Source organism: Falco biarmicus, chromosome 1, assembly GCF_023638135.1.
Source record: "Falco biarmicus isolate bFalBia1 chromosome 1, bFalBia1.pri, whole genome shotgun sequence".
Classification (NCBI taxonomy): domain Eukaryota; kingdom Metazoa; phylum Chordata; class Aves; order Falconiformes; family Falconidae; genus Falco; species Falco biarmicus.
The window spans coordinates 59180648-59195591 of record NC_079288.1 but is presented as its reverse complement, the minus strand read 5'-3'; the positions used below and the strand labels follow the sequence as shown (position 1 = coordinate 59195591).

Sequence of the window (14944 nt, the reverse complement as noted above, 5' to 3'; positions counted from 1 at the left end):
GAGGCGGGGTGTCCCCAGCGCCCCCAGCAGTGTCATGCCGAGCCGGGCGGGGCAGGGCAGGGCCGGGGCGATGGAGGAGCGCTACAGCAAGGCGGAGACCCTCGCCCTGCGCAGGAAGCACATCGGGTAGGGGCGGCGGGGCGGATGAGGACGAGGACGTGGACGTGGACGTGGACGTTCTGTGGCGGCTGCACCGGCCCCCGGCGGTGGCGGCGGCCCTCACGGCGCCGGGGAGCCTCTCCGGCCCCGCGTGGGTCCGTGCACGACCCGTCATCTCCGCTTGCCAGACCCGTGTGCCACCTCCGTGCCACCTCCAGCTCCCGGGGGGGGGGGGGGGGGGCGGGGGTAATGCCGGTGCAGCCGTTACAGCGCAGCACGTCAAACGCTGCTTCGCTGCTGCTAGCGGACCCGCGCAAGCCGCCCGACCGTGGTGCCCGGCGTCCGTCTGAAACGCGGCGGTGCGGGGTCAGGGCTTGGGGTCCGTGAGCGACCTGCCCGCTGCTGAAGAACGGACGCCTCCGTGGGGTGAGGCTGAGGGGTCACTCAGCCGGGAGCGCCCGGGGCCGTGGGGGACGAGCGCCGGCAGCCGCCGCCGTGTGTGCCGCCCGGGTCTGGCCTCGGTGGGTGCTGCCGAGTGACAAACGAGTGCGGATTGTTAAAAGCAGTGCTGGCTGCTGAGGGCGTTAGAGGTGTGTGGCATGTACAGGGAGCGCAGCAAAGGGTCACAGAAGTAGTGCCCTGGCGCGGTGTGCGGGGGGGGATGGGCGGGGGGCAGCGCAGGATCCCTTCCCTGCGCAGGGACTGTGAGATCCACCGTGCCGGGCGTGCAAAAAGAAACTCACTGAGCGAGCTGACACCTGTTAGAAGAAAAAAACCGTAGTCAAGAGATGGCTGATGATGATGATGATGTGCGCTGCTTTTAAAGCGTACCAAATAGCCTTGGGAAAGACCTATGCAGTGGGGCTAGAGACTGTCAGAAAGTGAACTAACTTCACTTTCTAGGGGTCCCATACGGGCTTTACAAGTTCATAATATCAATATACCCAACAATAACTCTGTGACTGAGTTAAACACAGGTCTTTCCAGATATCTGAGGCCATATAAACATTACTAAAAGTTCAAAGACTTTATTCCCCTCAGTAATAACATCCAACGTAATTACATAGCTGGCATGTACTCCAAGGTGTGTGTGTGGGGGGATAAAGTGTTTAAGGAGTACTTTGTATAATTTTACAAGGAGCCTGAGTTTTGCTGGAAGCCGGTGTGATTTAGGTGCCTATAAAAAGCTGCTTTTAAAGATTTTATTCCAAAGCAAGCAGGATGAGATAGTGAGATCTTTAGGACCCGCAAGGCAATAATGTGGTGTTCTTGAGTGTGACCTCTATACGGTACGGTCAGCCATTGTGTGATGAACAGTGATGATATAGTATAAAACAAGGCTTAACAAACTTCGTTTTATTCACAGCAAGATAATTGGCCATTGTGCTGGTTTTGGGTGGGATAGCATTAGGTTTCTTCATGGTAGCTGGTATGGGGCTATGTTTTGGATTTGTGCTGAAAACACGGATGCTGTAGTCGTTGCTGAGCAGGGCTTACAATGAGTCAAAGCCTTTTCTGCCTCTCGCCCCACCCCACCAGTGAGTGGGCTGGGGGTGCACAATAAGCTGGGAGGGGACACAGCCGGGACAGGTGACCCCAGCTGACCAAAGGGATATCCCATACCATATTTCATCATACTGAGCATATAAAGCTGGAGGAAGAAGAAGGAAGGAGGGGCCATTCAGACTTGTGGCATTTGTCTTCCCAAGGAACCGTTACACATGATGGAGCCCTGCTTTCCCGGAGGTGGCTGAACCTGCTGATGGGAAGAAGTGGAGGGGTTCCTTGTTTTGCTTCTCTTGTGTGCACAGCTTTTGTTTTATCTGTTAAACTGTCTTTATCTCAGCCCACAAATTTTCTTACTTTTACCCTTCCAGTTCTCTTCCCTGACCCACTGGGGCGAAGGGAGTGAGTGTGCGAGCAGCTGTGTGGTGCTTAGTTGCTGGCTGGATTTAAACCATGACAGCCATATACGTTCATAAGGCATGTAAACAAACAGCTACAGCCTAGAAATGCAGCAGGACATGGAAGGACTTGCAGTCACTGTGCTCCTGGGAAACCACTTGCAGACAGAATCATGCTTTGAAAACACCCTTATTAAAGACCTACTTCTGTTCCCACTGTGTTTGGGGAGGTGTGCAGAGACTTTTTAATTTCAGCACCATCCTGACCACCATCTGAAGTGCTCAAGAAGCTGTTTGCAGAGGGAGGCAGTTGTCTCCAGAGCTGCAAAAGATCAACCCCCTCAACACCCTAAGGAGGGGGAACAACTGTGAAAACTAAAATGATGTTAAAACGTTTTTTGGGTTTTTTTAGGCCTTCCTGCAAAATGTTCTTTGCCAAGGACCCTCTGAAGATAGTGCGTGCTCAGGGCCAATATATGTTTGACGAGAAAGGAGAAAAATACTTAGACTGTATCAACAACGTTGCACATGGTAAGCAGTTTAACTTACAAGTCTGCTTCTATTCCTTCATTTCTAATGGGGATCAGAACACACTCCTCCCAAGTGATGATGTTCACATTGCTTCTCCGAATCTCCTTGTGTGGTTCAATAGCTGACTGCTTGCTAGTAATAACTAATTATTTTCTTCTTTAGTCGGTCACAGTCATCCAGAAGTGATAAAGGCTGCAACAAAACAAATGGAACTGCTCAATACAAATTCCCGGTTCCTGCATGACAACCTTGTTCATTACGCGCAGCGTCTTACAGCCACCCTACCCAAGAAACTCTCTGTTTGCTATTTTGTTAACTCTGGGTATGTCTGAATATTTTTTTTCCATTATGACTATTTTGCTTCTGTTTGGGATGGACACTTGGAAGGGCTTGGTCTAAACCTTACTAAGTAGGACTTAACTACTAAACAACAAAAATATTTCTAGTACTGATTGAAGGATCCTTCCCATGTGCAGCTGTCATATTTAGTGTGATGGCTCAATGAAGGAAAGCCAAAACAAGAAACTGGTCTGCTGAATGCTATGCAAAAAAAAAAAAAAAGGGGGGGGGGGGGGGGGGCGGGGCAGGAAAAGGAAATTAGACTGCAAATTGGTGAAATGTTATGTGCAGATCGGTGCATGCTATCGGTAAACTGGCATATGACCTTGGAAATGAGTAGTTTTCTTTAGGCAGTCCATTTAGTCTGTGATCACTTCTGTTGCCAGAACAGACAACCTGCAGGCACTTGTGAGCAGAGGGGCTGCTATGGGTCAGGCTTTAAGTATGAGTACCTGTCCAGGGAGCAGATTTGTGTTCTCTGCTGCCTGATGGTGCAAGCGCTGGGGAGAATGGAGCTGTTGTGGAGGGTGGGAGATGGTGCTGGCAAGCTGTTGCTTTTCAAGGGTTTGTGGCTGCATTGCACTCTTGGCTGCAAAGCAGTCTCATTTGTACCAAGAGGAGGTAAATGTCTACGAGCAAACTGGGGGAGGGAAAGAAAGCATCTCTTTGTTTGCTATTTATACAAAGAGCTGTTTCTTCTTTGCCCTTTTACAGACATTCAGTCTCAACCTTAGCAATGTAGTATGTATAGTACCAGAGCCTGCTGCGTTGATTTATTATATATCCATTAGTCCCATGCCTCCTCTTCTCTGTCAGAATACCACTTTAATTGGAAGTGCTTCCTCACTGTTTGGTGGCTGTATCTGGTATTATGCAGGTCTGAAGCAAATGATCTTGCTTTACGACTGGCTCGGCAGTACCATGGGCACCAAGATGTGATCACCCTTGAAAAGTAAGTACACAGAGTAGCTTATGTGAATGTAGCCAGAAACTCCTGCCATTACTTCAGAAGCGATTTTTCAGCAACCCCCTGCTGTTTGTACTCACTGCCTGCTGAAAGAAAAGCTTTGTTGCTGTCATACTAGAACAGGTCAGGAAATCCCTTTTCTACATTCAGATAAACACAAGTTTTGAAGATCTCTGAAAAAGAAGCTTGTCAGGCACCCCAGAAAGTCAATCACCTGTTACAGGGTATTTCCCACAGAGACTTCTAGAGCAATTCAGGCCAGAGACTTGAATGTTGGTTTTCAACACCAGTGAGTGGTTTGGCCACTGGGCTGCTCTGGAAAAGGGCTTTCTGTTTGTCATGCTCTGCTGGACATGTTTCTTTTTGTACAAATAAATATTCAGTGGTCAAGAAGAAAGATCCTGTAGCTCTGCAGCGGTGCTGCACTGATGCACCACTCTCCTCCAGTGAACGCAAGTACACACAAAACCAAGCAGCTCCAAAATTGGGAGACACCGAGAGGGCTGTCAGCCGTGGCTGACCACATCTCTGTGTTTCCCTATCCTAGATGCAGCTGTAGAGTTAGTTATGTGCTGTAGGGCTGGATCTTCTTAGGCTGTGATTAGCAAGTCCAGCCAGAGCAACTGCAAGAGCATGTGTCTCTGAATGGCACAAAGCTGCTTTGACCCAGCCGTGCTCAGACCCCTTTTAGCCCTCCTTGACTCATGTGGCCAAGATCTGGAACCACTGAGAGCAGCTTCTGTCAGGAGAAGCTGAGGATGGAGCTGGCTCTGTCACTGTTTCACTGCAACATCTTGTCTTTCTGAACACGATGGGGTATTTCTTTGCCATTGTCCCAAGGCTCTGTAGGCTTTTGCCATAGCTACCATTCCAGTCAGGGTGGGCTTTCTGTCTTTTCTTTGTGTCCTTTGGCAGATTTTGTTGACTGGCTAGTAGAAGGGTGTAAAGAAGACAAAGGAATGCAAAACTGTCCTCTCTACCCCCTGTGTATGCTACTGTGAGATTGTGATATGTCTTTGATATGGTTTGAGGTTCCCTTCACTTCAAGTTTATGGCTGAATGAAAGTGTTTATTGCCTGAATGAAGCTGCTACATGCTTCAGTCTCAAGAATCTGTTTCCTCATTTTTAAATTAAATTGGTCTCCGTCGTAACCAGCTTTTGCATACTCTGCAATATAAAAGTTTTATATTCATACATTAATCCTTATCCTGAAAGTGACTTCTGCCAGACAGTCTAGCCTGCAGGGCCTTCAGGGCAGGCGGTGGTGTGCTGCTGCTGCGTAAGATCCCCACCTTCCAGTGCAATGCACACTCTTGAGAGTCTCTGCAACGGTGTTGGGGTCTTGCTTGCAAAGCTTAGATTGGCTGGAGTGGGGCCCACAAGCTGGAAATGAGGGAGCTGGTCTCACCCTTTAATTGCTGGGTAAGGCTGCTAGGGAAGCCACCTTAGAGGCAGTGCAGTCCAAGGAACATCATCTTGGTCCATCCCTATGCTGGCACTTAATTTTATGCAAGAAAAATACCTCCTGGTTCCAGTCTTGCTGGTGAATTAAAGTCAACAGCAATTGCATATTGCCTGTGAGAGAAAGACAAAGAGTAAATTAAATCAAGATCCCTTCACAAACAGTGCTACTGTGTTGCAGATACAGTTGCTTATTCTGGACTATTTATGGGCACGGTTGTAAATTTAGCTCTTCTGTACATTTGGTGAAAAATGACTTCAATATTTAACACTTATGCAGTGCTTACCATGGCCATGTTACATCTCTGATTGACATCAGTCCCTATAAATTTAATCAGCTGGGAAAGGACAGCAAGAAGGAGTTTGTGCATGTGGTAAGTGTGTTTTTTTGGGGTTTTGTCATTTTTATGCCTGTTATGCAACATATTGAATTACCCACTTCTGGTGTAAATACACTTTCATTCCGTTTTGCTGATGCTAGAGTACATGTACTTGGCTGTGTGTCAGTGGATTAAACACAGCAAAATTGTTTGCTTTTGGATTTCTAAGAAGTTATTCAGCTGTGAGACTGACTTCCTTCATAGCGCTACAAGTTTCCTGAGTCACTGCACTGTGTAGTTACACAGTTGGAAGAACTTAGCCAGTATCTGTTGTGTTGGCTTGTCTAAAGATACGCAGGACAGGCTGCTTCCAAAAACTGGCAAGGCAGACCGCACAAGTTCACACAGATCTGGGTATAGAGCTCATGGGTGTCCAGCTGAGTGGGATACTGTTTGATTTTCAGCCTGAACTTACAAAGACAAAAATCATTCACAGTCCAGAGATGTACACCAAGCAGGTCTTTCCTATCTAGGCCTCCTTGTGTTAACCACACTGCCGAAGTAGTATCTACGTTTTTATACCACTGCCTTTCTCTTATTTACTGAACATCTCCCGACTCTGTTTGTAGAGGCTTGAAGGTGATACAGCTTCATACCATGACTTGGATGCTAGAATGGAAAACCCCATTCTCCACTTGCAGAAATGGATCTTTCTGCAGAATCTGAAAGGAGATGATGGATGAGGGCTCAGTATTGTGTCTTAGGGGAAGAGGAGGGGTGGTCTTGAAAGGTGATGAGGTAGACGATGCCTTTTTCAGCAGCTGCATCCAGTAATGTTGAACACATCACAGGGCTGGATTGAGTTTAAGCTCCTGTAAGCATTTTTGCAATTCCATGGAGAAATTCAGGCTGTAATAACTCCTATTATCCACCTGTGTGGAAAGACAAAAATGCAGAGCAATAGGAAAGCACATAAATATTTCATAGAAGGATGGGTTTTAAAAGAAAAAAAAACCCAACAACATATTGGTCTTTTCAGGCTCCTTCTCCGGATATCTACAGAGGGAAATACAGGGAAGATTACCCAGATCCAGCAAGTGCTTATGCTGAAGAGGTGAAAAAGATTATTGAAGAAACACAGAAGAATGGACGCAAGGTGTGTGGTTTGTGCTCTAGAAATGCTGAGGCTTCATCTATGAAGTGTGGCATGGGGGCATGAAACAGGCAACTAAGGACACGTTTCTTTACTTGGTTTCCCTTGCCTCACCCCACCCCCCACCTTCATTTTCCTATGGTGGGTTCTGTGTTCAAAATGAGTCATTTTTCTACCTGACACTCGTATCATAATTTTTCTAGGCATCAATGAAAGGATCAATAATAGTTGTAAACAAGACGATAACAACCAAAGCAGTTTAATTTCCTATTTTATGCATTGAATCAGTAGATTGTAAATGTGTTAGGGCAAGCTGATAAACTACGTCACAAATTCTAGCAAGGATATATAAAAGTCTCCAGGACATGGAGAAAATATGCTAGATAAAATCTTCATACTGGATTTCTGAGTCTAGTAGCTTAATATAACTTTGGAGTCATCTAGAAAGGTGAACCTTTCAATCATTTACAGTATGACCTTGATAAAAACAGACAGTGGCTGAACAGGTTTACCTAAAGTATGTATTAATATTTTGTATGATGGCATTAGTGTTTTGAGACATGAAGGGCTTGATCCAAAGCCCACTGAAGTCCCAGAAGACTTCAGTGGAGACTGGAACAACATGTTCCCTTCTAGTCCAATGGACTTAAGTCACTCTTATTTTAGTTTCTTTATCAACTTTTTTTTGTTCTCTACTAACGGATAGTTTTGTGTTTTTTCTTCCCTTGTTTCCTTTCTCTTGCATATTTCTTAGGTTTTGGTGACATAGATCTGTGGCAGGACAAGTTGTGCTAAAGGCTAAGCCTCACATGCTATGGGAAGCTTCGTACTCTTTGGCCATAGCATGCCTCTTCAAATATAATGTACGGTTCTTTACACGTCACTGCTCAGCCTTGTTTCCAGGAAGACTGCACCAGCCCAGAGAGACCTCTTGATGCTCAGGGAGGGTTCACAAGTGGTGTGGGGATGCAATCCCTTAAATAGCAGACTTATGCTGAGACTTTGGGGTAATATCGTATCTCTGCTGCATAGACCTCTGCTGTTGACAAGAAACAAAATTTTGATGTTCCAGTGTATCTGATCTGCTGCTCTTCCCCTTCCTGACTTGAAATAACTTCTTTTTCATTCCTAGCAACTGGACTTATTTCACCTATAGAGTTTTTCTCCTCTTTTGTCAAGTGCCTCATGCTGACATTTTACTTGTGTAGTTATTTGCATTAGGCAGAGGTGCCCAAAGCATAGCCTCAGGTCATCTTACAGTTCAGCTTCTACCCAGCTATGCCTGGTGTTCAGGGTTGAACAAAAAAGCTGATCACCACCTATGCCCATTACTGGAGAGCCTTGGCATTAAGCAAGTTATTAACCTTCTGGGAAAAATGGCAAACACTGCTATGTGTCTCCTGTAAATTGACATTTGTAAATAAAATTACAGTGCTCCCGGGAGCCTGATCCAAGGTCCACTGATACCAGTAAGTGTCTTCCACTTTAACAACTGTAGGACTAATGGAGGTCCTTGTATTCCCATCGGGTTGCAAAGGTGGCCCTGGCTACTGCAAATTTGGGCACCCCAGATTACAAAATGAATAAATTCTTTAGCCATAGCTGTTCTCAAGAGCCCTCAGATGTCCAACCCATTGCGTGATTAAATTAAGGCACACATTTAAACATTTATTTCTAGACTGTTAGATGTTTGTGCAAAGGCCAAGTAGATGAACACAGCTCTCACCTGCATTTGTTTTTTGTAGATTGCTGCCTTCATAGCCGAATCCATGCAGAGCTGTGGAGGCCAAGTAATTCCACCTGTGGGATATTTCCAGAAAGTGGCAGAGTACGTACATCACTTCAAAAGGGCACAACTGGAAAATTAACCAAAGAAACAGGTTCTTTACTATAGGCTTATCCAATCAATTCAGCTATCACCCTCTCTTGTTCCTGGCTATCTATGGTTCCTTTCTACTTTTTGAAGACCATGATTCCACTTCTGTTTTTTTATTGAACATCAGCTGACTAATTGTTTTTGGCTGGATAATTGTCTTTCCTTTTCTATCTTTATTCCTCAGGCCATAAGTCTGATGGAAGATGAAGTTGAACCATCATAGATATAACCCTGCAGTACCATTACAGTACCTCTATTTTGCACCAAAATACCAGATTATTTTTTTTCTTAACGTTTAGCAAACTAAAATGTTTGTCGATTGAAATAGCTATAGCTGTGTTTCAGCAACCTGGTCTCACACTGGAGAATTTCTGTAATACAAACTGCCTTGTCCAAGATTGCCTACCCAAGGCATGTACTGCAGAACTAGTCATTCAAGCTGTTCTATTTGTTTTCAGGTACGTGCGTGCCGCAGGTGGGGTGTTCATTGCTGATGAGGTCCAGGTTGGCTTTGGCAGAGTTGGGAAGCATTTTTGGGCATTCCAGCTGCAAGGTGAAGACTTTGTGCCAGACATTGTCACCATGGGAAAGCCCATTGGCAATGGCCACCCTATGTCTTGTGTGGTCACAACAAGGGAAATTGCTGAAAGTTTTGGTGCTTCTGGACTGGAGTATTTCAATACAGTAAGTTTGTAGGTGAAGGCTTGCCTTTTTTTTTTTTTTTCTTTTGATCTGCATTTAGCAATTAGAAGTTGTTCAGGTGATTCAGCTAAACTCTGCATCCATCACTGCATCATGTTACTAAGAGCTTGAGCCAACCTCCATCTAATATCTAAAAGCAAGCTGTGAAATATGCTCTGTACCAAGTGGTGTGTCTTAATATGGACCAGCATTAGCTCTCTGGCAAGTCGTGCATCCCAGCTCACATCCATACAGATAAATTCTTCCTTACTTTTCCCTCTCCCCACTCCGAAATGTTGGCCATGTAAAATTTCACTTTCTGGGACAAGCTGTGTGCTGGTGGGGCTCCTGCCCTTGCAGGCCTTGGTCTGCTTTGTCACCTAACAAAACAGTGACCCTTTACCAGGAAACCCGAGCTGCCTGCATGCCACAGAGGAGCAGCTTTCTTTACACTGAGTCCTCTTTCTGCTCCTTTGACTAAGCCTTCTTCCCAGCTATCGTGAATCTTCCTGCTTTCAATGGAGTTTATACCCTCCAGTTCAAGAAATACCAGACCTATCACCCACTGCTCTTCACAGGAGCATTTTGCCTGCACATGCAGTTAGCAAACCATGAGAGCAGACTGAATGCTTCAGCTGTGAAATCTTCAGATTACTGAAACCTGAAGAGGAGGCCCCAGCCTTGGGCCTCTCACACTTCCCAAAGCGTGAGAGATGGTGCTCCACAGCCTACACAGCACAAAATCCCCACCTCCTCAAGCTTTCCTTACAACATGCCAAGCAGGAGAGGGCAAGTGAAAACCATGTGGATAGACACAGATGAATGTTTCTGATGGGTTTTGTTTTCCTATCTGTCTTTACTATCAGTTTGGAGGCAATCCAGTGTCTTGTGCTATTGGTTTGGCTGTGCTGGAGATAATAGAAGAAGAAGATCTCCAAGGAAATGCTACACGAGTAGGAAATTATCTCCTGGAGTTGTTGGCTGAACAAAAGGAGAAACATCCCTTAGTGGGAGATATCAGGTGGGTGCCTTGCAGCAATGTCAGAGAAGAAGAATAACTGTGCTAGAAAAATCAACAAGTTTGGGGTGAGGGGAACGCAGAAACATTGGCATCATTATGCTGCACCTCATTTTTTTTAAAAAATCGACTACCCAAAACTGATACTGCAAGACAGTATATTTTTCGAAAAACTTGTCCATTCATCTGCTTAGTTAGGTTTAAGCGTAGCCACTGAAAAGCTCTGTGACAAAGCAGGAGAAAGAGCCATCTGCACAGAATAGCCCAGTTGTCAGCACACTGTCGGGATGATGGTGATTTTGTCCAAATCTCTGGTCCATTTCATTTGGAGATGTTAGTGTGGGCTTTCCTCATCTCGTGTTACTACCATGATAACTGCCTTTTGGTTTTTAAGGGGGCATTGGGTTGTGGGGTCGTTCTTAGTTCTGGTTATTTGTATTCCACAGCTCCTTGACTTGGTTTACAGGATAAGAAAGTTATTCCGTCATTCTTAACTGGCCATGTAGCCTTAATGAGCCAGCTAAATTTATTTATTCAGAAATATCTGTTATCCCACTTATCATCCAAAGTAGCCAGTGCCAAAAGATGAGAAGAGAGGAAGTCTCCTCTCTTTCCTGCTTCTTCCTCACTTGCCTCCCAGGGAAGGGAACTGCAGTTGTTAGAAACAGGTTTTGCATTTGCAGTAGGAGGCTTGGGTTACTGACACTGGATTTCACTTGTCTGCATTTTTTTTTTCCCTGTTCCAGGGGTGTTGGACTGTTTGTAGGGGTGGATCTGGTGAAAGACCAAGAAAAGCGAACACCAGCCACTGCTGAAGCCCTTCATCTCATTTACAAGTAAATGGTTTTTAAAGACTACATGCAGTGATTAAACCCATCTAATATTCCCCAGCAGTTAGTCATTAATTTCAGTTTACATTTGTGTAGTTTTTGGTACCATAGTAAAACAAAAGCTTCAAAATCAAACTCATCCTGAAAGATCTGACAGGGCACATTAAAGTTTTATACCTCTGTCTAACACAGATGTTTCCTCTTTCCACAGGCTGAAGGAGCATCACATCCTTCTTAGTGCAGATGGACCCCACAGAAATATACTAAAATTTAAACCACCAATGTGTTTCACAATGGAAGATGCAAAACATGTAGTGGAGACACTTGATGAACTTCTCACAGGTATGCATGCTTTAGTGCTCAAAGGAATACTCTGTTAATTTTCCAAGTGACTCGTTAGAAACAGCAGCCACCATAATCTAGGCCATTACATGCAAGAGAAAGTAATCAATTACATTTCTTACCACTTGTCCAAACTGCTGTTCTTAACACAAAGTCTTACAAATAAATAAAAAATCTCATATGTACTTTATCCAAACTTTTAGGCAAAATCCTGCTCTTGATCCTTTCTCTCACAGACTTGGTGTTACTACACATTTCTGGTCACATATGCTACATGTTAAGGAGCAAATATATTAATTCAGCACAGGCCTGAAAAACACTGCTGAAACACTGGTGAAACTTTCCATAGTGTGCTCTACCTTTTTTGTTGTTGTTGTTGTTGCTTTTTTTGGTTTGGGTTTTGGTGGTTTTTTTTTTCCTTTTAAACTGGTGTACTGGAACACAATTGTCTCACTTACATTTACCCAGAAAGTTTTCAGGCTCTGTTTATCTTCTACCTGGGGACCAATTCAGGGGAAAATAATGTCAGGTATACTGTTAGCGTAAGGACTTTCCGAGCCCATTCTACATTGAACATTCCCATCTCCTGAGACTGTAACAGCTGGAGTTAAGACTAGCATGAACCTGCTGGACAAAGACAGAATTCAGCTCTGAAAGGTCTAGCTGAACCCTCATGCTACAGTCAAGCTGCTAATTTCCTTCTTTTCTCTAAACACCTCCAAACTATAGTCATGATACCTTAATCACATTGCCTCAGAAAAATGTTTGGGGAAGTATTCACCATTCTTCACTTACTCTTCTGTGCTAAATGCCCAGAGGAACAGCCGATCAGGTATTTTTACTTCAGCCAGCTGTTAAATTGACTATGTGCTTACTTAACCCTGGATCTTTCAGATTTATTTATTTTCTTATTTTTTTTTAGAAATGGAAGAGGCAACTGGAATGAAGACAGAAAAGAATGCATCTGCGAATGCAGAGTGTAAAATAAAAGTATGTTTTGAATTTTTTTTAACTCTTATTCAGATAAGCATTTGGCAAAGCAAGTGTAAATTATTTTGGTAGGGCACACCCTCATTTTTGGTGGTGTGAATTGTTCTGCGCCTTGAAACTGAGCTCAGAGCATAACCTGCTACTAGAAGCCTGAGAGGATTGTGTTACTGGGGCAAATCCAAAAAGAGCTGAGTAATACAGACCTATGATGAGAAACATGTTATAGACAAGCCCCTCGCTTTGTCTGCCTTGTGTGCAAACAAGACCAGCCAGACTCCGGGCTGCACGAAATTGCGAGCTCAGCAGTCAACAGTTTTACTAGTTCTAGGTATTGCATGCTACTGAGGGATATTTGGCTTTCTAAGCAAGCCTTCAGCCAGGAAGGTGTCCAAGTTTTGGGACAGTTCCAAGGGTTTCATTCCCACCATTGCTTTTTGAGTATGAATGGCTAACAGGCATCCAAATTAGGACTTCATAGGTTACAGCCCCAGCTTTGGATAAATGATAGGTAATTTCTCACACCCTTAAAAACACATCACCCACTGTGTTATAAGGAAAGCTTGCTGAGCTGTCGCATGGTGAGTTTTCCAGTGATGCTGCGAATGGTGGGAAGGCAGTAACTCAGCCGTCGGGGGATGTAATAATTAAGGCAGAGACCCTAAGTATTGCTGGCTGTCTAGATTGTACTATATTTGGGATGCAAGCCTCCTCTTACAAACATTTGTACACATTCAGTTCCATTTCTTTCAAAGCTAAGAAGTTGTGCTGCTAAAGGAGGAGAGTCAGGCCAGGCTACTTAATGGCAACCAAGTCTGATGGCTGCCTGCTGGAAGACACGTACGTGCCTTCACTGACATGTCATTTCTGTTTCAGACAACTGAAGAGAGTTCTCAACCAGAAGGTGCAAATGAAACCATTGGCCATATGAATGGAGCTGCCTGCAGACAAGAAGATGGTCTTTATTCTAAAAACCACTCACTGCCAAGTGAAAGAATAAGAACATGAAGTGGGAAGGTTCCCTCATTCAGTTTGAATGTGTGTCCCAGTCTTGCTTTTGAGATGAAGAGTGCAATAGTCGGAGCCCTAGGATCTGTTTGAAGCCTAGTCCTACCTTCCATAAACTGGCTGAATTTGTATTAGCTATACATTAGGAGTTTAAAATACCTTTTCAGATATGAGAGCTGCACCATGTAAAATCTAGATGTGACCAAATGGAATATTTTGTGATATGCAAATACCTTGGTGCTGATGGCAGGCTTGACATAGGTACAGTACACAAACTCGGTGAAATCTGTGGATCTACCAATATTACACAGAATCTGAATTGCTTAACCACCATACAAGGAAATGTCAATCCTATCAATTTTAAAATTATATGCTTAACATGCTATTTTTACAGTATTTTAAATTTCAATATGTAATATTGAGATGTTAATTACTTCCCATGTTTTAATGGCTGAATTCACAAAACAATGCTTGAGAGAAATTATTATTATCTTCCAATGTAACTTAGGTCCTATGGACTATGTTGCCAGCTGATGTGAATTGGGGTAGCTTCGTTAATGTCAATGACACTCTACCAAGAGTTTACCACTGTGTGTGTAAAGAGAAGATGTTTATGCAGGGTATTCTCACCTTATGTTCAAAGAAAATGAAGAATCTGGATGCTGATTTTCTATGGGTAAAGGAACTTTTATAGATAACTATTTATATGGAGTAAGATTTTATGAGTATTGTTTTTCCAAAAGTTTATATATGGAATACTCTCGGTCCAAAAAATAGGCAAGTAGAATAGACTTGGCTGACTTGCCTCCTTATCAGTGTTAAATTTCAACAAGAACACACAAGTCCTGCTTTTCTTTTTTTTAATACATGCACAACTCTATGCTATGGATGACACTGAGGGCTTTACAAATGGTTTCTACTTCAGAGGAAAAAAAAAAGACAAAATGTATCTCCTCTTCAATTTTAATACCCTAAGTTCTGCTGTTTGTAATTGCTGCTAATGATCCTGCTGATGTGACTGGAAATTGAACACATTACCTAATTCCATGGTTTCCACGATGTGCTATATTAATATTGATGTTTCTGGTGTAACATTTTCCAACATCCTTAAGCTGGATTATTTTCTGTTTCATGATACTTGAATAATTCTTCCATCAAAATAAATCTCTTATTTGTAATTATTATGTCCTCTACAAAGAGGGTTTTTTTTGTTTTAATTTTATCCTCCCGGAACAGTTCTGATGATTATTCAGAACATAAATAGAGCCTGAAAACAGTTCAGTTTTGGTTGGGGGTTGTCTCCATGCCAAAGCAGAACTGGCCAGGCTGTGTTTCCCAGTGGCCCTCTGCTCTCGGCAGCTCTGAGCTTCCAAGCCAGATGTTAACTCAGCTGCTGCAACTCAGCCCTTGCTAACCGTGCACCAGGA

At 43.9% G+C, this 14944-nt stretch overlaps 1 protein-coding gene across 1 annotated transcript; it reads left to right on the top strand.

Moving 5' to 3' along the window:
• ETNPPL (ethanolamine-phosphate phospho-lyase) lies at positions 1-14698 on the top strand. Its single transcript, XM_056346556.1, has 13 exons — positions 1-126; positions 2416-2534; positions 2697-2856; positions 3751-3825; positions 5583-5676; positions 6662-6778; positions 8521-8603; positions 9110-9335; positions 10199-10353; positions 11097-11186; positions 11392-11522; positions 12445-12512; positions 13386-14698. Exons 1-13 carry the CDS (start codon positions 35-37, stop codon positions 13515-13517), a joined length of 1542 nt encoding a protein of 513 aa, XP_056202531.1. The 5' UTR covers positions 1-34; the 3' UTR covers positions 13518-14698.
• Positions 14699-14944: the final 246 nt, after the last annotated feature.